General features: G+C 55.2%; 1 protein-coding gene across 1 annotated transcript in view; it reads left to right on the top strand.

The window, feature by feature from the left end:
* Positions 1-23,157, top strand: part of SLC6A3 (solute carrier family 6 member 3) — a 35,762-nt gene that overhangs the window by 11,290 nt on the left and 1,315 nt on the right. The window contains exons 5-14 of the mRNA XM_019744616.3: positions 7,391-7,529; positions 8,197-8,331; positions 10,184-10,287; positions 11,143-11,267; positions 13,377-13,489; positions 15,108-15,236; positions 15,976-16,075; positions 17,698-17,798; positions 18,956-19,123; positions 19,709-19,780. Of these exons, the coding sequence (XP_019600175.1) occupies positions 7,391-7,529; positions 8,197-8,331; positions 10,184-10,287; positions 11,143-11,267; positions 13,377-13,489; positions 15,108-15,236; positions 15,976-16,075; positions 17,698-17,798; positions 18,956-19,123; positions 19,709-19,780 (1,186 nt within the window). The remainder of the gene's footprint in view (positions 1-7,390; positions 7,530-8,196; positions 8,332-10,183; positions 10,288-11,142; positions 11,268-13,376; positions 13,490-15,107; positions 15,237-15,975; positions 16,076-17,697; positions 17,799-18,955; positions 19,124-19,708; positions 19,781-23,157) is intronic.

The raw sequence follows: 23,157 nt of genomic DNA, 5'->3' as shown, positions 1-23,157 counted from the left end.
GCTTCTGGAAGGTAGGGCACAGAGGTAGGCACCCATGGCACCCCGGGGGCCAGCCACCTGCCCCTGCTGCCTCCCAGGGCTGTGAAAGGGCCCTGTCCTTGTCCTGTGCTGTGTTCCGTCTCATTGGGTTCTTGTGGGGCATATTTTCGAATCACACTTCTAAAGGCTTGGCAAAGCCCTTGTCACGTGTGCTGGGCTGGCCAGGGCTGCTCCATCCTCTCCCAGCGGCAGTTTGGGGTAGCGGCGGTGGCTGGGCCTGGGCACTGGGGGCTGCGGTGTCGCCTCCAGAATGGGCTGGCTCCGTGCTCTGTTTGGCCTGGCGCATAGACCCAGCACCACTCTCTGCAGAAAACCTGCCTCACCAAACACTTGTCTACAGGTGCACCAACTGCCCACTTCCCCCAAAATGCTCTTTTCTTCTTATAAACACAATGCTGGTTTTTTCACGGGTTGCTCCTCAGTCCCCATGTCCAGTGGCCTTCCTGGTGTCCTGTTCCTCCCGTGCCAGGCCTGGCCCTCAGCATTTGCCACATGGCCCCCACCACCTGCAAGCCCATCCCTCTCCTCGAGTCTGTTTTTTGAATCCTTCCTGGCACTGCATCAGCTCCTGCCCCTCCCTTCCTCACGGCATGATGCAGGGTTTGGAGAGACGGGAAGAAGGATAGAGCATCAAAGGAAGAGTGCAGTTGGAGTGTGGGGATTGTGGTTGGGATTGGACTGAGTGGAAAGTGAGGAGGACGGGCGGAAACCCCCTGATGTGGAGGGAGGGGCCTGCTGAGAAGCCGCCTGCCAGTAGGAGGGAGACTCGTGCCTTTGGCTCACAGACCTCGTGGGAGGTGGGGATGCACAGCTGGTTTCAGAGGATGGGGCTGACAAGAGAATCTGCCTGGGACCTGTCCCATTTGAGTTGCTTGAATGGTGCTGGGGTGGGCATGTGGCCGAGAAATGGAGACACAGGCAAGGGTGTGTATGTGCCCAGAACTCAGAGTGACAGGCAACCAAGAATGATAGAAGTGTCCAAACACAGATAAGCCGAGCATTGGACAAAGCTGATTTGCTGTTCTTAGGGACAAACAGAAAAACGAAAAAACAGCGCTTGTCCCTGGCCTGGTTAGCCCTACATTTCCCAAATGCAGTGCTGTCTCATTTCGAGGCCGAGGCTGGGTGTGTGTGCTCTCACCCGGTGGCCTCCCCTCTGCACAGAAAGCAGCCATGTGGAGATGGCTGTGGCAAGGGCCTGGGAGCACCATGGACAAGTCCCACCACGCAAAAGAGCAGTTAGGGACAGCTTGTGCTGCACGTGGGTGTCACTGATCATTTTGCCAACAAAATGGCAACTAAGTTTTCAGGCCAGCATGTGTTTTACAATTTCAAGATGGATTTCGGTGCAACTTAGGACATTTGGAACAGTAGCAGAGGTGCAGGAAGGTGCTGAGTGACACCATTTTGGGACCGCTTATCTTTGGCAGGTGTGGAAAGAGTTGATTTATCTAAGGGATTTTCAGATAAGAAAATGAGAGGGAAAAAATGGATTACTCTAGTGATTTATGACTAAGGATACTAGAAGGGAAGAATACACATGATATGTGATTTTTAAAAATCAGGCTAGTGAAATCTAAGAATCCGCAGTCTGGAGGAGAGAGGCCAGGGGAGGGTGCCCAGATGCCTTCTTCTTGAAGGGCCCATTAGCAGGAGCAGAAACCACAACAGCTGGATGGGACGTGGGGACATGGGGGTGTTGGAAGTTTTACGAGGATGTCACAGGTTACTGGTGACACTGAAGCCCCAGGCACTCTGCAGGTGACTTTCCCAGTGGTGCCGACAGGGTTTCCCTGCGGCAGAGGCTGTGACTGCCAGGCCTGCAGGTCAGGTATTTTCTGGAACTTGAACCCACTCTAGGAAGTACATCATTGTAGAAAGGATGGCATGTTCCGACAGGCACACATTCTTAGGGAGCTCGTGGCCCACCGTGAAAGGCCGTAAGGGTGGAGATAACTGTACCATTAGACTCGTGAAGCTCTATGTCCAGCAACGGAGCCACGTGCAGCTCTCTCACTAGCTGTCAGGGGACTCCAATGCCAGCATAATAGGTGCAGGTATGACATATCGTGAGCTTGACAGCTGGCCCGCTGGCAGGGAAGATCTGAAAGGACCTCAGATAACTCTCAGGCTGGGCTGGTCCATGAGGAGTGCTCACGGCTTCCTGGGCTGAGCTGTGCAGGCTCTGGACAGAGGAGAAAGTCCCCCAGGTCCCAGTGGCTCCAGACTCCTTCCTGCTGCTGCAGCTTCCTCTGGGCGGCAACCCATGGGATGGGGCGCCGGAAGTGGCTTCTGCAGACAAAGGAAAGGAAGCAGTCATGAGGGTGGGGGGTTGACTCCACTGATGTGACGACTCAGCCTGGAGACTGGATGGTGAAAAATGGCCAGCCCTTGAAGTCCCTTTTGCTTTTGCTCGTCTTCCCTGAGAGAAAGAAACCCTGTAGTTTCCATCCTCCCTTTCACAGTCCCAGTTCTCACGCAGAACTTCTTTCCTCATCAGCCCCATACTTGCTGACCCTCCTCCAGCTGCAGCACCTGGTGGGTGCACATGAGAAATGGGCTCAGACAAACCAGGAGTTTATGGCTGTGAAATGATGCAGTGAACACACTTGACAGACATGGAGTCTGGACCAGGAAAAGGCATGTGGGCTTTGGAAGCCCCAAAATAGGCCCATGCAGTTCCAACCAGTTTAACGTGTCCCCCAGTTCCATAAACACTCATCAGTACCACTGTTACCTTTCTAATATAAATTCAGAAGCTTCAAGTTTAAAGCTATAAGTTTGCCTCTAAGAGACTGCTTTAGCTGCCTCTTGTAAGTTCCATATGTTGTTTTCATTTTCATTCAGTCCAAAGTATTCCCTGAGCTGCCTTGTGATTTCTTTGATTCATGGGAGGTTTTTGGAGGTTTGTTGTTTAATTTTGAAATATTTAGAGGCTTTCTAGATATGTTTCTGTCATTGATTTCCAGTTTAATTATGATTTGGCAAGCTAACATACTTATAAAGCTGCATTATTTCAAAATATACTGAGATTTGTTCTACGGCTCAGGATATGGTTGACCCCAATGAGTGTTCTGTGTACACCTAAAAAGAACATGTGTCCTGCAGTTGTTGGGTAGACAGTTGTGTGCCAGCTCAAGGTCCTGTGCAGGTCTCCCACACCCTCACTGATCATTCTGTCTACTTGTTCTGTCAGTTACTGAGAAGGGTGTTGAATCTCAACCACGATTGTGGATATGCCTATCTCTCTTCACAGTTCTGTCAGGTTTTGCTTCATTCATGTATTTTGAAGCTCTGTAATGAAGTGCACGTATGTTTGTGAATATCAACTCTTTGAATTGACCCCCTTTTCATTATGAAATGTTTAAGCTTAAAACAGAAAATACCTTTTCTATTTATCTGCATACTCACCATTTCAGGTGCCCTTCTGCCACCTGAAGAACTTCACTGAGCATTTGTTATTGTGCAGACCTACTGGCATTGAGTTCCCACAGCATCAGCCTTTCCCAAAATAATTTTGCCTTCTTGTGGGAGGACTTTTTTTTTCTTTTTGTGGGGAGGGGGGACTTTTTTCTATGTGGTAAACTAACTATACATAACATAAAATACACCACTTGACCCATCGTAAGCACCTAGTTCCACAGCATTAGGCACATTCACGCTGCTGTGTAACCACCCCCACCACCATCTGCAGACCTTGCTCATCGTCTCAGACCGAACCTCTGTCCCCATTAGACCCTCACTCCCGTCCCCTCCCCCAGCCCCTGGCACCACCGTCCACTTCCTGTCTGAGTCTGACCACTCCAGGGACTCATGTAAGAGGAATCACGCAGTATTTGTCCTTTGTGTCTGGTTTATCTCTCTCAGCAGTTTCCTCAAGGTCCATCCATGCTGTGGCCAGTGTCAAAGTGTCAGAATCACATTCCATTGGACGGATGGACCACTTGTGTTTGTCAGGGGACCCCTGGGTGGCTTCCACCTTTTGGCTGCTGGAAATAATGCTGCTGTGAAAAGTGGTGTACAGATATCTGTTTGGGTCCCTGCTTTCAGTATTTTGGGTATATACCCAGATGCAGAATTGCAGGATCATGTGAGAATTCTGTTTAATTTTTGAGGAGCCGCCACAGTTTTCCCGTGTCTGCACTGTTTGAAGTTCCCATCAGCAGTGCACAGGCTTCCTGTTTGATTGTATCTTGGACAACACTTGTTTTCTAGGTTTTTCATTTTGTTTTGTTTTTTGTTTGTTTTTTTTATAGCAGCCACGCTAACGGGTGTGAGGTGGACTCTCACTGTGGTTTGATTGGCATTTCTCTAATGATCAGTTGAGCGTGATTTCATGAGTTTATTGGTCATCTGTAGTGTTTCTTTGGAGAAATATTTATTCAAGTCCTTTGCCCATTTTTGAATCGAGTTGTTTGGGGCTTTTTTGTTGTTGACTTTTAGGAGTTCTTCATATATTCTGGATATTAATCCCTTATCAGATATGTGATTTGAAAATATTGTCTCCCATTCTGTGGGTTGCCTTTTTACTCTGTTGATAGTGTCCTGTGATGCTCAAAAGTTTTTAATTTTGCTTAAGTCAGTTTATCTATTTTTTCTTTCATTGCTTTTGCTTTTGGTGTCATATCAAAAAATCCATTGCTAAAAAGAAAAAACAAAAAGAAAAAGAAAGAAAAAACACTAAGCTCATAGATACAAAGAACTTACTGGTGGTTGCCAGAGGCGGGAGGTGGGGGTTGGGAGAAATGGGTGAACTGGTTTTTTGTTTGTTTAAATAAATTGAATATTTTTATTAAAAAATCTGTTGCCAAACCCAAGATCTTGAACATTTATTCCTATTTTCTTCCAAGAGTTTTGTAATTTCAGTTCTTACATTTAGTGTTTTACCCATTTGAGTGAATTTTTGTATTTAGTGTGAGGAAACTATTGATGAGTTCTCTCCTGGTGGTAGGTCACATTTTTTTGCTTCTTGTGTCTAGTAATTTTTTTCACATGCTAAACTTGGTGAGTTTTACATTCGTGGGTATTTAGATTTTGAGGTCCTTCTTTAAGAGGTATTGGATTTACGCTGATAGGAAGTTAATTTGCTTTTGGTACAGTTCTACCTTTTGCAGCTTTTTGTTAAAATGCTTCTGGAGAAGCTTTTGCTTCAGGAATGGTTGTCGCCTGACTGCAGTGGCCCTTCCAGGATCCACTGGACTCCCCATGTGATCAAGTCCCCTGCCCTGCTGGTAGGAGCTCAGCGGTCATCAGCCCTGCATGAGCTCTGGGACCTGCAGAGGTCAAGTGAAAGTGTTACCTTTGCCAAGGCTGGTGACATCCCAGGCCATCACTGTTTGGTCTTCCAGACCACTGACGGCTCCGGAAATCTCTGCATTTCAGTCTCCAACCACCTTCCCCAGATACTCTATTTCTATGGGCCTGCGCCTGCTCTCAGGAAGCACAGCCCTCCCCGTGCCCCACAGCATCCTGTCGTGACTGTGTGACTGTCCCACACAGCGCTGGTGCGTGCCGTCTCTTCTCCCCAGCAGGCAGTGTCCTGCCCTCTGAATTGTCTGTGGAATTTCAAACAAGAGGACATTTTAATCTTTGGGAAAGGAATTGACTGGTACAGACGAGGTGCTGTTCCACAAGTGACTTGACATGTTTAAGGTGAAACAGAGTGTGGCGTGTCCTAGAAACAGCTTTATGAGTAGAGTGACATGCTTTCTCCAGAGCCACTTCCTCTGAGGCCCCAGAGGCTGCAGACTCCTGTGGGTCACTGTGCTCCTTTCCAGGTGGGGGTCAACGGCCACCTGCCACCTGGTTGGGATGTGTGACCCGTGTGTGTGTGCGAGGCTGCTGAGGTGTGGCTGCACTGCACAGAGTTGGGCAGGGCCTCACCGAATCGCATCGTCTTTTGAATACCACTCCGCAGTGGTATTGGCCCAAGTAGATGTCTCTGGGTGGTGAAAAGAGATTCCAGGTGATAAGGCCTAGCTGGGGGCATGGACAGCAGCCATAAAGCCAGGGCTGAGGTGGGGAGAACAGGAGAGGGAGACGCTGGGAATTCTGCCCAGGTGAGGCCGCCCTGTGAGGGCAGGTGGGCACAGCAGGTGAGCACTGTGCCAGCAATGGCCTCCTCCTCCCGCCCACTGGAGCTCCGGCTCCCAGACCTCGCGCTGTGTGTTCAGCGGACAGCGTGGGAGGATCCTTTCACTTCAGTGAGTGGTTTGGGCTCCGTAAAGATCGTGCTGACAGTTAAGACAGTGCAGTATCTGTCCCTAAGCCAACCTGGCTGTGCCTGGGTGCTGGGTGGGCCAGGAGTGCTGTGCTGGGGTCTGTGTGCCCTCAGGGCCTGTCCTGTCATTAGACTGTGGTCCTGGAGTTGGAAGACCCAAAATCCCACATGGCACCGTGAGCCTGCAGCTGGTGGAAAGCTCTGGAAGCTGGGCATGTGGCATTCTCCCAAGGGGGTCAGGACTGTCCCCTTTCACAATGTGGCCTCCCCACTGCCCAGCAGCCACACAGCCACAGGCCAGCTTCCACCTGGGACAGCGAGGCAGGTTCGAACGAGGGTCTAAGGACACTGTGGAAAGTGCCTGACCCCACCTGCCCACAGGGAGAGCTCCCGGCCATGCCTTCCGTCCCGTTTCCGCAGCCTCATGCTCTGCCCTTATGAGGGATTCTTGAACAAACCTGAGGCTCCTCCTCGAGGCAGACTGTTCAGCGGTCACCTCAGGGAACAGCGCAGGGAGGGTTTCCATTTTTTTAACTTTCCCGGTCCCAAATCCTGAGAAAAGTTGGTCAGGAAATCGGGAAAATTGGCTCCTTGAACCCAGGTGGTTGGTAGTATCGGCCATCACTTTGTGGAAACGATTCATTGTGGAGAACAGAAAACAGTTTATATCTCGAGATTTGGGAACAGGGAAGAGAAAAAAATTCCTAAGAATGGGCTGGAATTCCTGCCTGGAAACCCTAAGTGCAGGTGCCTGTGTGTCCTACCATGTTGTTCTGAGTCCTCTCAGACTCGCCTGCAAAGGGGCCCTGACCTTCTGTGGGCATCAGTGACCCCTGCAGCGCCCGGGCCTTCCTCTGCTTTCTGTGGTCCCTTCCTTCACAGACCCAGGTGCCCCTCCTGTCCCCAGCTCCAAACGCAGGTGCCATGGGCTCCCAGCTGCCACAGCTGACCTCTCCGCTCTACTCGAGGAACACCTGCATCTCGGTTGGGGCTGGTGGGCCTGGCCCTTCGGCGGTCTCTGGCCCGACCAGGCTGGGTTGGGAGGTGGGTCCCTGGGCGAGCACAGCTGTGCAGTTACAGCCCTGGGGTACGCATATCCCTCCAGCACCCCTTCTCCCCCCCCCCGTGCAGGCGTGGGGTGCTGCACCTCCATGAGAGCCGTGGCATCGACGACCTGGGCCCCCCCCGGTGGCAGCTCACGTCCTGCCTGCTGCTGGTCATTGTCCTGCTTTACTTCAGCTTGTGGAAGGGAGTGAAGACTTCTGGGAAGGTGAGGCTGCAGTGCCACCAATGGGAGTGGACACATGGCCACTGCTGGGGAGTGGACACGTGGCCATGGTTGGCTTGGAGTGTGGACAGGGGGCCAAGGCCTGGCTGGGAAGTCGGCACATGGCTGTGGTTGGAGTGGCCTCCAGGGGAAAGCGCGCACAGCAGAGTGTTTTCAGCATAAAGACAAGCACAGCATAAATAGTTTTTTGCTGATGAAAATATTTTGGTTATTATGGACACCCAAAGCAATTTTGATCAAAATGTGCCTGTCACTTGTGATAATACATGTAGTGAAATGCTGACACATGGGAACTTTTCAATGATGGTGCCTCCCCCCACCCCCACCCCCCGCAGCCCAGAATCCATCTTTTACATGTAAGCCAGGTGAAATCCGCTCACATCTCACTCATCAAAAATTCAGCCACTCCTGCCCACTCCTACTGTGACAGACCAAACACGAGCAGGAATGTCCCTTCCTTGCCAAGTTGTTTGTCCTATTTTAATCCTTGGGAAAGATGCACAGGACAGAAGGCATGGGCAGCCTCACCCCAGTGAGCATCTGCTGAGCTGGCGTCCTGGGGATGTTGGGGATGTTGGGCCACCTCTCTCTGTGCCCTCTCCCCACAGTGGGTGGCCTGTGAAGCCTGGTGACGCTGTGCTCTCCCCAGGTCGTGTGGATCACAGCCACCATGCCCTATGTGGTCCTCTTTGCCCTGCTTCTACGAGGGATCACCCTCCCCGGAGCCCTTGACGGCATCAAAGCGTACCTGAGCGTGGACTTCCGTCGGCTCTGCGAGGCGTCCGTGAGTACGGCCACCACTCATGTCCTGCAGCCTGCGTGGGTGGGCAGGTGCTGTGCAGGGCTCCGTGTTGGGCACAGGCGACCCCAAACTTAGCAGTTTGGCCAGAATGTCTCACTCACCCTGTAAATCCTGCTGCAGGCCGGGCTCTGCTAAACAGCACCCTCACCTGCAGCAGCTCACGGGCCAAGTGACAGGGATGTGTGGGCACGGTGGGGAGCTGATGACCAGAATGAGGGAGTTAGGGGAACAGTCTATGTGCTGGGACCCTAGGAATAGAATGGACCATTGCTGCCCATCGACCTCTTCCCCTGGCCCATCTGCTTCCTGGAGGAACAACCTCTCCCCTTGGTCCATCACTTCCTGGAGGAACAACCTCTCCCCCTGGTCCATTACTTCCTGGAGGAATGATCTGGGCTTCCTGGAAGAGCACTGTGGGCTGCCCAGTCTGTGCCAGAGAGCTTTGCGTCTCACCCAGGACGCGGTCCTGAGCTCCAGCCCCCTGTGAATTGGCCCAGCAAGGCTGCGAATGGTCCGCATTGCAGGAACCAGAACACGCTCCTCAGGAAGCTGTACCTCGATGGTGGACACTCTTGGTGCCCCACAGTGCAAGACAGTGACCTAAATCGTATCAGAAATGAAGGCCAGAGCCAGCCATAGATTTCTTCAGCAAAGGAAGAGATTGTTCCGGGTTAAAAATCCAACTGCAGTCCCCAATCAGCTCTCCAACCACCACCGTCACCTGTCCTCTCCCCAACCCACTGGAGCCCCCGTCCACTCCATCACCGACCATGGCCACCACCCACTCCTGGAGAGAGGAGGCATGGCCAGGCCGTGGGAGAGGGGTCTCTAAAGACAGGGGCAGCATTGAGGGAAACCATCCAGAAATGGCAGTGGCCTCGGGGTGGTTTGTGGGTGGGGTGGGGGTGAAGGCATAGCAGCTTTTGAAAGGAAATGGTCAGAAATTCAGAAGGACTAGGTTGGGGCAGGTGGTGGGGCCTCAACAGCTACCCAAGGGGAGTCCACTGGCAAGACGGGAAGGGCAGGCCTCAGCTGGGTGGGAGGCCAGCTGGAGTCAGGGGGCCGTTGGAAGGTGGCCACCCATGCTGCTAGGTCACAATGAACAGCAGGTGTGGGGCTCGTTAGAGACTCGGGAAGGAGCAGCGCTGAGGCAGAAAAGGATGGAATGGGGTAGCAGGTAGGGCAGGCATGGCTCCAGGCCCCCAGGAAACCCCGGGAGGGGAGAAGCCCGGTGGGAAGGTGCCTCCCACAGGACACCTTCAAGCCCACAAGGCCAGACAGCGGTGAGCGACCTCGGTGGGACACCGACTGGGAGCCCGCGGGAAGACCGGCGGTGAGGCCGCGAGAGCAGACTTGTGTTCCGGGAGCACGAAGGAGCGAGCCAGGTGTAAACGTGCAGGAAGTGCAGCTGAGGTCCTAGTCCTCAGCTCCGCGCAGCACAAAGAGGAAGCAGAGCAGATGCCAGCGTTAATTAATAACCAGTCAACTCTGGTCATGTGGGGTAACGTACTGATGGTCCACGGAGAATCGAAGCATGAAGACCACGCAAAGACGTGGCCCCCTTCTCACCATGCTCCTTCGGGCAAGCGACATGGGGAGGTTTTTCCCCAGACGGCATTTCCTCTGATCACGTCCGGGTGCCAGGTGCTCATCGGTAACGATGCTGAGTTTAGGTTCGACTCCGTTCCACGGAGCAGGTGGCATTTCAGCTGGAGACACCATCAGGGAGCACAGGGAGCTGAGGTCACAGTCTTCGCACAATTGCCTTGTGACAGCTGGGCTGTGGCTTCCCGCAGTTGTCGCTCACAGCCCTGTCTGTCCCCTCTGGCCGCAGGTTTGGATAGACGCTGCGACGCAGATATGCTTCTCCCTGGGCGTTGGGTTTGGGGTGCTGATAGCCTTCTCCAGTTACAATCAATTCACCAACAACTGCTACAGGTAAGTCCTGAGCCCCTGTCCAGATGAGGGTCTATAGGGTCAAGGGCGTCATGATGTGTCCTGGATGAAGGCAGGAGAAATCAGCTGTGTGTGCCAGACCTCTGAGCCAAATGGCCTTTTAGTGGAAAATAAAATGGGGAAGCGACAGGCAAATGTTGAGCGTTGCTTTAAGGAAGGTATTAAAACTCATGAAGATGTGTATCACCTCCCTGCAAGGAAGCCTTCTAGACTGCAGGGCAAGACTCCTTTGAGGCCCCGCCCATGCCCGCCTCCACCCCTGCTTCCCTCCCGCCTCCACCCCTGCTTCCCTCCCGCCTCCACCCCTGCTTCCCTCCCGCCTCCACCCCTACCGCCCTCCTCCCTCCCCTACCCCGTCCCTCCTCCCCTGCCCCCTCCTCCACCCCAGACCAGCAGCACCAGACCCCTGGGAGTAGCTGGGAAATGTGTCGTCTGGGGCCCACTAGACCCACCCTGTCAGAACAAGGGCTGCCTGCCTGACAGCCACCCCCAGCGTATGTGGGGACCCCGTGGCTGTCTGTTCTGTCCCCCCAGAACCCCTGCATTGCTAGTGGGTCTGTCTCAGCTTCAGCACTGGGTGTGTGTCTCGAGCCACTGGGTCCCGGGCAGACATGGACAGTTGGTCACTGTGGGGACATGCCCAGAGCCTGGACCCTGCAGCCGGGAGGTCCCAGGTGGAAGTCCCATCCCCACAGGCAGGGCAGTCGGAGGACAGGTTCTGCGGCCGCGGAGGGGACTGGCCTGATCCTCAGGAAGGCACCCCCAGATGCACTAATTGAGGATAATGACGGGAACTGCAGCTGCACCAGTGTGGGGACGGGTGTCTTGTTGTCACAGAGACGCCATTATCACCACCTCGGTCAACTCCCTGACAAGCTTCTCCTCCGGCTTCGTGGTCTTCTCCTTCCTGGGGTACATGGCCCAGAAGCACAGCGTGCCCATCGGGGACGTGGCCAAGGACGGTGAGTCTGCAGCAGGCCTGTGGGCCCACACTTCTGCCTATCCCGGGCCAGTTCTCAAGACATGTTTCCTGTAAAATGGGAGGATGCAGGCATCTGTGCTGCTGTGAGTGGCTGGCCTGAGTGGCTGCAGGCGTCCCCGTGGGAGCCCGCTGCAGCCCAGGTGACATCTGCATCAGCCCCTCCCCCACTGGGAGCTGGCGGGTTGATGGGTGGGCACAGGTGACGGGAGCAGGTTCGTCCCCAGCAGGAAGTGTGCCAGGCAGGGGAAGTCGGTGGCTGGGCACAGATGCGGGTGCCTTGGGGGAATCTGATCGCTGAGGCCCCTGGGCACTTGGGGGTCTATTCGGTTCTAGTTCATGGTGGAAACCGGGGCCCAAGCAGCCCTGAATGGGGTCAGTCCAGGCTCCAGGGTCTCCCAAGATGGCTGCACCCCTCCCCTGAGCGGTGAGGGTTCCCCCGGAGGTCCCCTGGCTCAGTTCACAGACCTCACTCCTCTTCTCCTGTGGCTGGAAGTGCCTGCTCTGCTGGAGGCTGCTGAGCCCCGTGGGTCTACGGACCAGTTTTCCTGGGTGTTTTACTCTTGAGTCAGAGAGGTTCTTCAGGGAGGGTCAGGAGGGAGCAGAGGACCAACTCCTTCTGGGCCCTGAGCTCTCAGCCAGGGGCAGCCGTCATCATCCCATCAGACCCCCACTTTGAAAGTAGGAAGCAGAGGCCCACAGGCCCCGAAGGACCCCTCTGAGATGACACAGCAGGGGCCGGGGCAAAACCTCCGTCTGTTTCCGAGTCCATATCCTTTCCTCACGGAGAAAGACTAATAAAGGTGAAGCGCGGGGGGCACAGTGCAGCCGGCCCCGTGCATTTGTGCAGCCCGTCCTTCTGTCCTTCTTGTGATAAACGCCAGTAGGTTGTTAACCCCTGAGAGTAACACTGCGTCTGCTGTGCTTCGCCTGACAAGCCAAGTAAATGTCACTCATGACTCTGATTCTCAAGGAAACAGGGTGAGATATTAACTCAGGTACAGAAACGGAAGGTGAGGGTGTTGACATTATGTTCCACCCATCTGACGAACCGCTCCCCAGGTTAATGGCTTAGCTTACAGCATTTAGACTTCAGTGTCTCAAAGGTCCGCCCCTCTCCCCACACCGGACATGGTGCCCCTTGCCTTAGGGCGGGACTCAGAGAGCCCAGCCTGCCTCAGGGCCAGCGAGCCGGAAGGTGGCCTCTGGGAGGTGGCCAGGCTCTGGCTTTGATCCTCTAGAAACATTGTAACTGCCCCTTCCCATCGGCCCCGGACAAGCAGAAGCAGAAGAGCTGTAAGTCACCTCTCTGTCCGGAAGCAGAGGCTCTGCGGTCAGCGACAGGTGCCCATCTACTAAAGCTGACCGTGAAAATGGTCAGTTACCAATATCCTGTGGGAATATTTTTACTTTGAGATTATTCGAGGCCCAACTGCATCTCATCTTGGTTGGGCCCCGTGGTCCAGCCCCAGCCGTTGCGTGCCCCTAGATCCCACCTGGGGGGCATAAGGAGCAGGTGCAGCTGCCCACGTGCGCCTGTGCTGACCCCGCAGTCCCATCCTGCGGGTGTTGCAAGGGGCTGATCAACGAGTGCTCACCTGTGAGCAGGTAACACTCTTTCTAGCCGCACACCAGAGAACATTCGCAAATGTGCTTTTAAAGGTTGTACTTAGAATAATTCACAGCACAGAGAAACATTTACAATGTCTTGCTCGTGAACCGTGTATGCAACCTGCTCAGGAATAACAAACCCGGAGGCTTGAGGTGTGTCTAGGGACCAGGCAGGACCCCAGAGCCCCTCCCCACTCCTATCCCAGCATCCCCACAGCCAGGGACAGGAGCGATTGGAAGAGCACGGCTGTGGCACCACTGGGGATTGTACAGGCAAATCCGTGTCCCATTGATGCTGGGTTTCCATTCTTTAGAGTCCCGGGCCAGGTGTCCCCTGAATTCACAGGAGGGGGACAGATGAGTTGGCTATGGAAAGGCTTTGTCACTGTCTGGAGGCACTTGAGGGGCTGAGTTGGCCTTGGGGGGTGCGGTAAGGGTGCAAGAAGTAGCTGCTCGGTGCCAACCCGGGGTCTGCTTTCAGGGCCTGGGCTGATTTTCATCATCTACCCCGAGGCGCTCGCCACACTCCCACTGTCCTCGGTCTGGGCCGTGGTTTTCTTCACCATGCTGCTTGCCCTGGGGATCGACAGCGCCGTGAGTGACCACAGCACGTCATGTGCCGGGGCCCCGCCGGACAGTGGGGTCCTCCCCCAAAGTCTGTACTTGCACAGAGCCCCACGTGGGTGGCAGGGAGGGACCCCACGATTACATGAGACCCTTCCTGGATGGGGTGTTTCTACCAGCTCACCCCTTCTTTTACTTGGGGGCACCAGCTGCACCCTCTGCCCGAGCCACCATGGACCCTAAACACACACACAGCAAGAGAGCAGCACAGGAAAACCGGGCCATATGACCATGCAGAATCAAGGCAGGCCCTTCATGACTTGTCACTGTCCCTGACCCTTAGCCCCCGGGAGGAATGGATGCATATGCAGGGTGAGGTGACAGACAGCTCCAGTGCAGCCCGGGCCGGGCCCACTGAATGTCTTGTGCAACCCTGCAACATGTGCATGGGTGTGCATATGTGTGTGTGTGTGTGCATGCACATGCATGTGTGCCTGTTTGTGTGTGCATGCATGTGTGTACATGGGTGTGTGCGTGTGTATATGTGGGTGTGTGTGTACATGGATTGTGCATGTGTATATGCGGGTGTGCATGCATGTGCGTGGGTGTGTGTACGTGTGTGTGTGCGTATATGTGGGTGTGTGTGCATGTGTGTGTGCGTGCATGTGCGTGGGCATGTGTGTACATGGGTGTGTGCGTGCATATATGTGTGGGTGTGTGTACGTGTGTGTGTGCTTGGATCTGTGCATATGTATATGTGGGTGTGGGTGTGCATGCATGTGCGTGGGTGGGTGTGTGTACATGGTGTGTGCGTGTGTATATGTGGGTGTGTGCTTGTGCGTGGGTGTGTACATGTGTGTGCTATGCTCTGGGGGTGAAGGGTAGGCCCTGGGCCTGCTGGCCTTCCTCAGCCTCCTTCCCCTTTGCCTGCTGGTGACCATCAGCTGAGACCTCAGGGTCCCATGACTGTCCATGGGCATCTTGTTCACCTGAGTTTACTGGGAAGTGCAGAGAACCACGAGTCCCTCCCCGTAACTCTGGCCATGCTCCATAACCCTCCACCTCCATCTCCCACCAGCCGGGTCACGCCCTCGGCTGGCAGTCTGGGGTAGATGGAGCCATGACAGCACTTCCTGGGGGAGGTGGTCTCGACAGAGCAGGACTAAGAGGGTCCCCAAGCAATCAGGGCTGTGTGGGCGACACCCCATCATGACGAGACCCAGTCAGGTAGCCTTCATCAGTGAGGACATAGCCAGTGGCCAGGCCTGTCCGCCCTGGGAATAGACTTAAGCTGTGCTTGTGGGAGAGATTTGCTTAGAAAAGTCCAGCAGACCTGCCCTTTGTGGCAACGCAGTACATGGCATTGTGTTGGCCATATAGCACTTCTGCCCACCCAGGACTTCAAGGTGACTGAGCAAATCACCACCGGTGGACAGAGCATCCACCCCAGTCGTCTCTCAGCGATGGACATGTCACGAGAGGAGCCCTCGCCAGGGCGGCCCTGTCTTTAGGGCGTTCGCACCCTCGGCACCATGTGGTTCTCACTCCGTGCCCATTTTCCGGGTGTACATCCATGGACTTACGTGTAGGCGGCAGTCGGGCGTGCGCCGCGCTCCCTGCAGCGTGTCCCCTGCTGTGTTGGCTGCAGATGGGCGGCATGGAGTCTGTGATCACCGGGCTCATCGACGAGTTCCAGCTGCTACACAGACACCGGGAGCTCTTCACCCTCTTCATCGTCCTGGCCACCTTCCTGCTCTCCCTCTTCTGCGTCACCAACGTACGTACAGGCTCAGCTTTGCCAGAGGCTGTCCTGCGTCCTCGGCGCTGGGCAGCGTGGCCGGTGCTGTCAGGCTGCACAGCCACAGCCTTTCTAAGAGGGTTGGTGGTACCCCCCAAACAACCCTCGACTTGTGACCATACGAGCAAAACTGTAGTCCCACTCGGGGTAGCCACTGTCACACAGAGTAGCTGTGGTCACACTCAGGGAAGCTGTGGTCACACTTAGGGTAGCTGTGGTCATACTCAGGGTAGCCGTGGTCACACTCAGGGAAGCTGTGGTCACATGTACTGGCCTTGGCACATATGGAACTTTGCCTCCAGTTACTTCAGCACCTGGACAGCTCCCTGGGACGTGCCCTTGGCTCAGCCACCTGCCTGCTGGACTTGTGGGGCTGGAGCGAGGCCGGTCTGTGCAGGGGGCCCGGGTCACCTCCCCTCCCCACAGAGGCTCTGCCAAGCTTGCCATTTGGTGGCTTTCATTTCTGATAACATCAGGAGCCCTGGGAAAGGAGAAGAGAAGTCATTTTCATTTACTAGACGTCTCCCTAAGAAGCTGTGTGTGGACTGAATTTTAGTGACTCAAACTGAACTTTATAGGGAGTGAAACAGTATCTGTCTGTAAAGTGAATCCACAGGCCAGGTTTATGTTTTGGGAGAAGCACTTTCATGGGCCAGGTTTCGTGGGCCAGGCGTGCCACACTGCGCACCCTGAGTTCAGCAGGCCCCTCCTATTCCAGGGTGGCATCTATGTCTTCACGCTGCTGGACCATTTCGCGGCCGGCACGTCCATCCTCTTTGGAGTGCTCATCGAGGCCATCGGGGTGGCCTGGTTCTACGGTAAGAACAAAACCTCCCTGGGGGCTGGTGTGCTTCGGCAGGCGGGAGGCTGCGACCAGCGGGGCTGGCAGCCTGTCGCTTTATGGCTGTGCGGCTTTATTTGGGTAACACTGGCTTGAAAAGGGACACGTGAGCTCCAGGAAGCTTAAATTGTGATGACCACAGCATCACAGAGGATGGGGGGTTGGCAACCATCACTCCATTGGACCAATGAAGACATTTGGCCTGGATGGCACCCCAGATCCTTACTGTGGTTGGAGGCGTCCAGTGTGGCCACAGTTATGCTGTGCATATATCCTAATTGGTTCTTGAGAAAGAATGGTTTCATGGGATCATGGGATGTGGGGACACGAACGCTGGTGGACATGAGGTCCAGCTAACAGGTGACCAGCACCGCACCGAGACACCAGAGAAATGAGCTGAGCCTGTCCCTCCTTGGGAGTATGACCAGCAAATGCTGTCTCCAACCATCATGTTTCAACGTGACCCGGTTCATGTGTCAGGCTCCTAACGGTACAGAACTGAGCCCTCAAGGACGTCACTGCTGATCTGCCCCAGACCCACCCACGTCCAGCTGCTTGTTCATAAGTTAGTGCTGTGAGCCCCATGAGGCTGGGGACCTGCTGGTCAGCAGGCAGCCCCCAGACGGGGCTTGGCACTGAACTGCAGCTACAGCCCCTGCCCATCCTGGGCTAGTGACTGAGTATCGTTTGTCAGCAACAGAAAAAGCTGGAGGAAGCCTTATCCCTTCCCACGTACTGGCAGGGCAAGCCACCCACCTTGCTTCCTCAGTTTTCTCTTCTGTGAAATGGGTCACGGTGCTGACTCAGCTCGCTGGGCCAGGTGTCCTTCAGGGCTGGCCGTGGAAGCTCTGGACGTCACTCTGCACATCCTTCAAGTATCATGATTGTATGCATAATGGAGTATTTAAAAGAAGAAATTCTGACACCTCTACAACATGGATGAACCTTGAGAACATGTGCTCAGTGAGATAAGCCAGTCACAAAAGGATCAATCCTGTATGAGTTCACTTATGTGAGGTCCCTAGAGCTGTCAAATTCATAACGACAGGAAATAGAAGGATGGGTGCCAGGGACTGGGGGCGGAGTTGGGACTCAGTATCTAATGGGGACAGCGGGGAAAATGAGAAAGTTCTGGAGATGATGGAGGTGATGGTGTACAACAGTATGAATGCACCTAAGGCTGCTGAACTGGACACTTACAATGGGTAAGATGGTAAATTTTATGTTATATACATTTTGTCACAGTTTTTTTAACTGGAAAAAAATGATTGCAGAGGGGAAGCAGGGGCAGCTGTGGGACACGGGGAGGAGGGCTGAGGCGGGAGGAGGGTGGAGGGCGGTCAGGCAGAGTTTCTGGGACCCCACACATCTCCCTGAGCGATCAACAGGGTAGGAGCAAACGTCACCCACTGTCACCACAGGGGACGTGTGGGGACCCCCTGGTCATAAGACCACTGGGTGGTCTGGAGTGGGGCTGCCCCCTGCAGGAGGCAGCCAAGCGTGAGGTCCCCTGGGCAGCCATGGGTGTCAAGAGGACCTCGCTGCTGCTCGTACGGGAATGCGCTGTGCTGACCATCCTGCCCGGCTGCCCCCACCCAGGTGTGCGGCAGTTCAGTGACGACATCAAGCAGATGACCGGGCAGCGGCCCAGCCTCTACTGGCGGCTGTGCTGGAAGTTTGTCAGCCCCTGCTTCCTCCTGGTAAGGCTGCTGGCCACATGTCCCTGCTGTGCCCCAGCGCTCACGCCCACTCTGGTCCAGCAGTGGCCAGGTTTCCACTTAAGCGAGTGAAGGTGCTTGAGGTGGGGGAGGGGGCTCCATGCTGCCTAGCACCAGGGTCTCCAAGGTGGAGTCGGCAGGCCGCAGGACTCCGGGAGGGCAAGCTGGTCCCTGCTGTGCTCTCTAGTCTCCTGGGGACATCCCCAACCCCACTGAGAAACCTCACCTGGGATCCCAGGTGCCCTCCTCAGCCTGAGGCCCCTGTGCATCCTGGGAGGAGGGGTAGCAAGGGAGGGAGATTGTGGACTTTCTGCTATGAGGACTTTCAGGGGCGACAAGTACTCAATCTCGAGGGCAGAGTGACCTGGATTCTGTCACCTCTCTGCCCTTGGGGGTCCTCCCCAGGCATGTCCAGTAGCTGCCTGGCTTTTACCATCCGGGCCAAGCCCACCAGCTCCAGCTTTGTTAGAACATAGACACGCAGCCTATTTGCAGGCTGTGCATGTCTCCTCCACGCTGCAGCAGCAGGGCTGGGTGGCTGTACCTGACACCCCATGGCTCTGGACAGGTGGCCCAGGTGGCTGATCAAGGCCGAGTCCAGGTCCAAGCAGAGAGCCCATGAGCTGTGCAGGAACCAGACCCCTGATGCCCGGCCCTCTTCCTGCCCAGTCGGCCCAGAGGTCATGTGGGGCCAGCCTGGGACAGGCAGGCAGCCACACAGACCACGCCATGGGCCAGCCCGGTGGCTAGTGAGACAGAGGGGGCAGGAGTGGGCGCCTGCGTAAACGGTGCTTCACACGGAGCCCCCCAAACACTCAGAGGCTACTTGTGTCACCCCATCTGGCAGCCTGAGGCCTGTCCCCAACATGTCCATCTCACTACATCTAGATGTTGCAGCTGTGGGTGTGTGACCTCTAGACAGGTGAGGTGTCCCAGATGGGACGAGGACAGCTCAGGGAGTTCCCACTAGTCAAACTGAGAACCGAGAGGACGTGCACCTGTCCAGTGCCGCCCGTGACAGCTGCCCGGTTCCCTCGTTTGTGGGCCCCGGGGGTCTGGAGCTGTAGTTCCAGACCCTCCAGCCTAACACGCCCACTCCATCCTCTCTACACGCGCCTGACCTGTGCCCTCGGTTTTAGTTTGTGGTGGTGGTCAGTGTCGTGACCTTCAGGCCCCCGCACTACGGAGACTACGTCTTCCCTGAGTGGGCCAACGCGCTGGGCTGGGCCATCGCCATGTCCTCCATGTCCATGGTGCCTATCTACGCAGCCTACAAGTTCTGCAGCTTGCCCGGGTCCCTGCGGGAGGTACGTGTGTAGACGGGCCCCTCACCCTGCCCCACTGCCCAATCGTCAGGCCACCAGCCAGGTCCAGTGGCCTTTCACCTCCGCCACCCAAACTCTGTACAGAAACCACATAAACTCGCAGTGGCTGAGACAGGTGGGGCTGTGGGATGGTCCCCTCGGCTGTGACACTGGAAAGGAAACCTGGCTTCAGAGTCAGACAAACAGCTGCTGAGAGATGGGCCTGGGGGACAAGCAAGGGCAGCAGCACCCTTTGTCCAGGCTCCGGGGCGTGGGCCATTCAGGCAGGTGGTGGATGGAAGGCTGGCTTGCAGCACTCAATGTGACAAAGCCAGGGCCTCCTCTCCCACGTGGTGTGTGAGCTCCAGGGGCCCTCGGCCCAGCTGGGCCTGGTGGGGTCCTGCATGCTGCCCACCTTCACTTGGAGTCCACGGCAAGCTGATGTGGAGACGACCCTCCAGCATCTGCCTTTTCAGCCTGCGTGGACTCTGCTCCGGGGTCTCAGAGGACCCGGCTGTCAGCTCCCCCAGCGGACCATGTGCTGATTTGGGGCTGGTCACTGGTGCCCACACTCTCCTCCTTTCCTAGAAAGTGGCCTACGCCATCACGCCCGAGAAGGAGCGCGAGCTGGTGGACAGTGGGGAGGTGCGCCAGTTCACGGTGAGTATGTGCCACTGTCCCCGCCGCCCCTCTGCGCGGATGCAGCCGGATCTGGAGAATGAGCGAGCACCACAGCCCTCGGAAAGCTGGGGGGCTCCTTTATTAATTCAGCAAACACTCCCTGGGACCACCTTCTGGGAACCCCTGTCCTGAGCAGGGTGGGCAGCAGACGACCTGTGTCAGGTGCAGCCAGTCGGAGAGAAGGACAAGGCGGGGGGGCCGGACCGCCCTGCTGGGGTGGGCCCTGGGGGGGGGTGGGGGGGTATGACGACGACATGTGAGCAGACCCTGTGTGAGGACGGGACCTCTGGGCGGGGCCCTGTGCGGGGGCGGGACAGGTGGGCGGGGGGGGCCTGTGGGCGCGGCCCTGTGCGGGGGCGGGACAGGTGGGCGGAGCCCCTGTGAGGGCGGGACCGGTGGGCGGGGCCTGTGAGGGCGGGACATGTGGGCGGAGCCCCTGCGAGGGCGGGGCCGGTGGGCGGGGCCACCGCACCTGGACAGGCCCTGATGGGTGGGCTGGCACACCTCCCTGGGGGACGAGTGTGGGCGGGGGGACCTGGAGCAGTTCAGGCCGGTCACGGAAGGACAGGGCAGGAGACGAGAGGCGCACGGCTGTACGACGACACTGTCGTCCTTGGTACAGCGACTTCTTAGTTGTTTGTTTACCTAACAAAATGAAGCCTTGTGAACTCCCTCGGGAAAACCACACCTTGACAGTAACTCGCATGCACCCACCTGTCTGCCCCCTGAAGTAAGCGCTGTCGTGAGCAGTCGGAGCTGTCCCTGTCCTGTTTAGTGTCATTTCTGTTGCATCTCATTGGTTTCAGTTGTGTTTAGCTCTGTAAAGGGCATTGTCAGCACAAAAACTGGCGACTAGATCCTTGGGGGGTGCTTTTCCACGTGTGTAATTGGTGCGCCTCCCCCTCTTCCTGCTTCTCACACCCACCATTCATCAAGCCTCTTGGAGCTCCGAGTGTATCGTTTTCAGCAAATGTGGGCTATCATTTCTTTTTTTTTTTTAACTACAGTGGTAACCTCAGAATTATATTGCAACCGTTCCTCACATTCCTCAAATTTAATGATTATATATATATATATATATATATATATATATATATATATATATATATATATATAGTTTTTAATTGGGGAATACTGGGGAACAGTGTTTCTCCAGGGCCCATCAGCTCCAAGTCATTGTCCAGGGGACGCAGCCCACCATCCCATGCGGGAATTGAACCAGTAACCTTGTTGAGAGCTCACACTCTCACCAGCTGAACAATCTGACTGCCCCTCTGGCAACTCAGCGGCAGCTCTTTGTCTTCAATCTAGTTGCAGAGATCACAGCTCACTGGCCCATGTGGGAATCGAACCGGCACCCGTGTTGTTCAGAGCTCGTGCTACAACCAACTGAGCCATCTGGCCACCCTGGGCTATCATTTCTTCAGTGTTTTTCTGCTCCACCTCCTTCAAGGACTCCGATTACACATGTATTATTAGGCCACTTTAATTCTTTCCTCTGTGTGTTTGTTCTATTTCGAGTGCTTTCTGTTGCTTTGTATTTTCATTCACTAATTTTTTTCCTCCACATTGTGCGATCTGATAATCCAGCATATTTATCGTCTCACACATTGCAGTTTTCATTTCTGGAAGTTCAATTTGGGTCTTTTTAAAGCTGTCCTGTCTCCACTTCATGAGTGTATAGCGTGCAGTTATAATCATGGTTTTAACGTCCTTACTGGCTCATTGATGGCAGCTCTGGATCAGTTTCCATTGGATGACTCTTCTCTTTAGGGCTGAATTTTGCTGCTCTTTTGCATGTCTGGTGATGTTTAACTGGGTTCCACACATTGTGAGTTTTGCCTTGTTAGACGCTGGTACCTTTGCATCCCTTAAAATACTCTAGAGCTCTGTTCCTGGGACGTTGTTAAGTTCCTTGGGGACAGTGTGACCTTTGGGGGACTTGCTTTTTAAGATTCATTAGGTTGCAGCAGAGCAGCATTTAGTGTCGAGCTAACTATTTCCCACTACTGAAGCGACACCTTCGTGAGTCCTGCACCCACGAACCAGGGAGTCTCCAGTCGGGCTGTCGGGAACAGGCTTGGTGCCCACCATGTGCGTTTCAAGGGCTGTCCCCGCCAATCCTGTCAGGTGGTTCTGTCTCCCACCTGATAGTCTTGTGCACACTGTGTCCTCAGCTGAACCTCGGGGGCCCCTGGGCTCCCTATGCAGTTCTGTCCTCTCAGACACTTTGCAAACTCCAGTGCCTGGTCTCCCCAGCACTTATCCCCTTCGCCCTGGGGTTCATGGCCCCAGTCGGCTCCCCTCCCCAACGCTGCAGCCTAGAGATTCCCTGGAGGCACCCAGGGGTGGCTCCTGTGTTTGTCTCTCTCTGGGTCACTCTCCTGTGTCGTCCGATGTTCTGGGTCTTAAAGCCCATTACTATGTACGAGCAGGTGTGTTCATTGGGGCTATTTCAGACGGCACAACAGATTTGGTCCTTACCCTCCATCTTGACCAGAAGCCTGTGAGGCTCATGGGCTCTGACGGCTGCAGGACACTGACTGTAAACCTCCCACAGGCCGTCGTCCACCCCCATCTCGTGGCTCCCTGACTGCACCCCACTCGGCTGACAGCTACACGTTTGCTCTGTCCCTGGAAGTTGCATTTGCTCTGCCTGTTTCTTGTGAAATGTGCATCATTGTACATTGTGTCTGTCACTTTTAACACTTCTGCCGTAGCGGCTCATAACCTGCCAGTTGCAGCATCACTGGGGCAGGTTGTGCCGTGTTCCTGGGCTCCTTGCTGCTGAGCTGGTTTTAGTCGGTGGGAGTCTGAGCCGTGCCAGGCAGCCGTACACTGAGCGACCCCAGCCCACTGTGGCTGGGCCAGAAGTCAGCCCTGCCGCTCTAGTTCTGAAAATGTTTAAAGAATACAGTTCTTGCCATTCAGTGTCACAAAGGGTTTGTGATAAAAAATAGGCTGAGCTCCCAGCTGCATAATAACAGGTGGTGACATTTGCCAAAGACTGAATGGCGTCCTGTCGGTCTCGTTCATCCTGAGTGGTGAATGAGGGCTGCTCCCCACACACTGGGTCTCGTAAGCGAGAGGGAACTATAGGGCACAGTGTGTGACTGGGACAAATCAGAGGACCCAGGAAAGTGGCCTTCGGGGCCTGGGGTGGGGGCCTCAGGTGACATGCGTGCTGGCAGGAGTGCGATCTGAGACCAGCCCTGGGTATGTCAGGCCAGCAGCGGATGTCATGCCACTGTGTGCTGGCCCCTCACTGCACGCATGTCCCCGACTTCTCTTAGTCAAGCGGTGACTCATTTAGCTGAGGTTACACAGGCACCAGGTCTGTGGTCCCCGGCGTGGCA

Source organism: Rhinolophus sinicus, chromosome 3 (assembly GCF_057876585.1).
Source record: "Rhinolophus sinicus isolate RSI-liver-muscle chromosome 3, RSI-T2T, whole genome shotgun sequence".
In the NCBI taxonomy this organism is placed as follows: domain Eukaryota; kingdom Metazoa; phylum Chordata; class Mammalia; order Chiroptera; family Rhinolophidae; genus Rhinolophus; species Rhinolophus sinicus.
The sequence above is the reverse complement of the archived record's forward strand: the minus strand, read 5'-3'. Positions and strand labels throughout refer to the sequence as shown.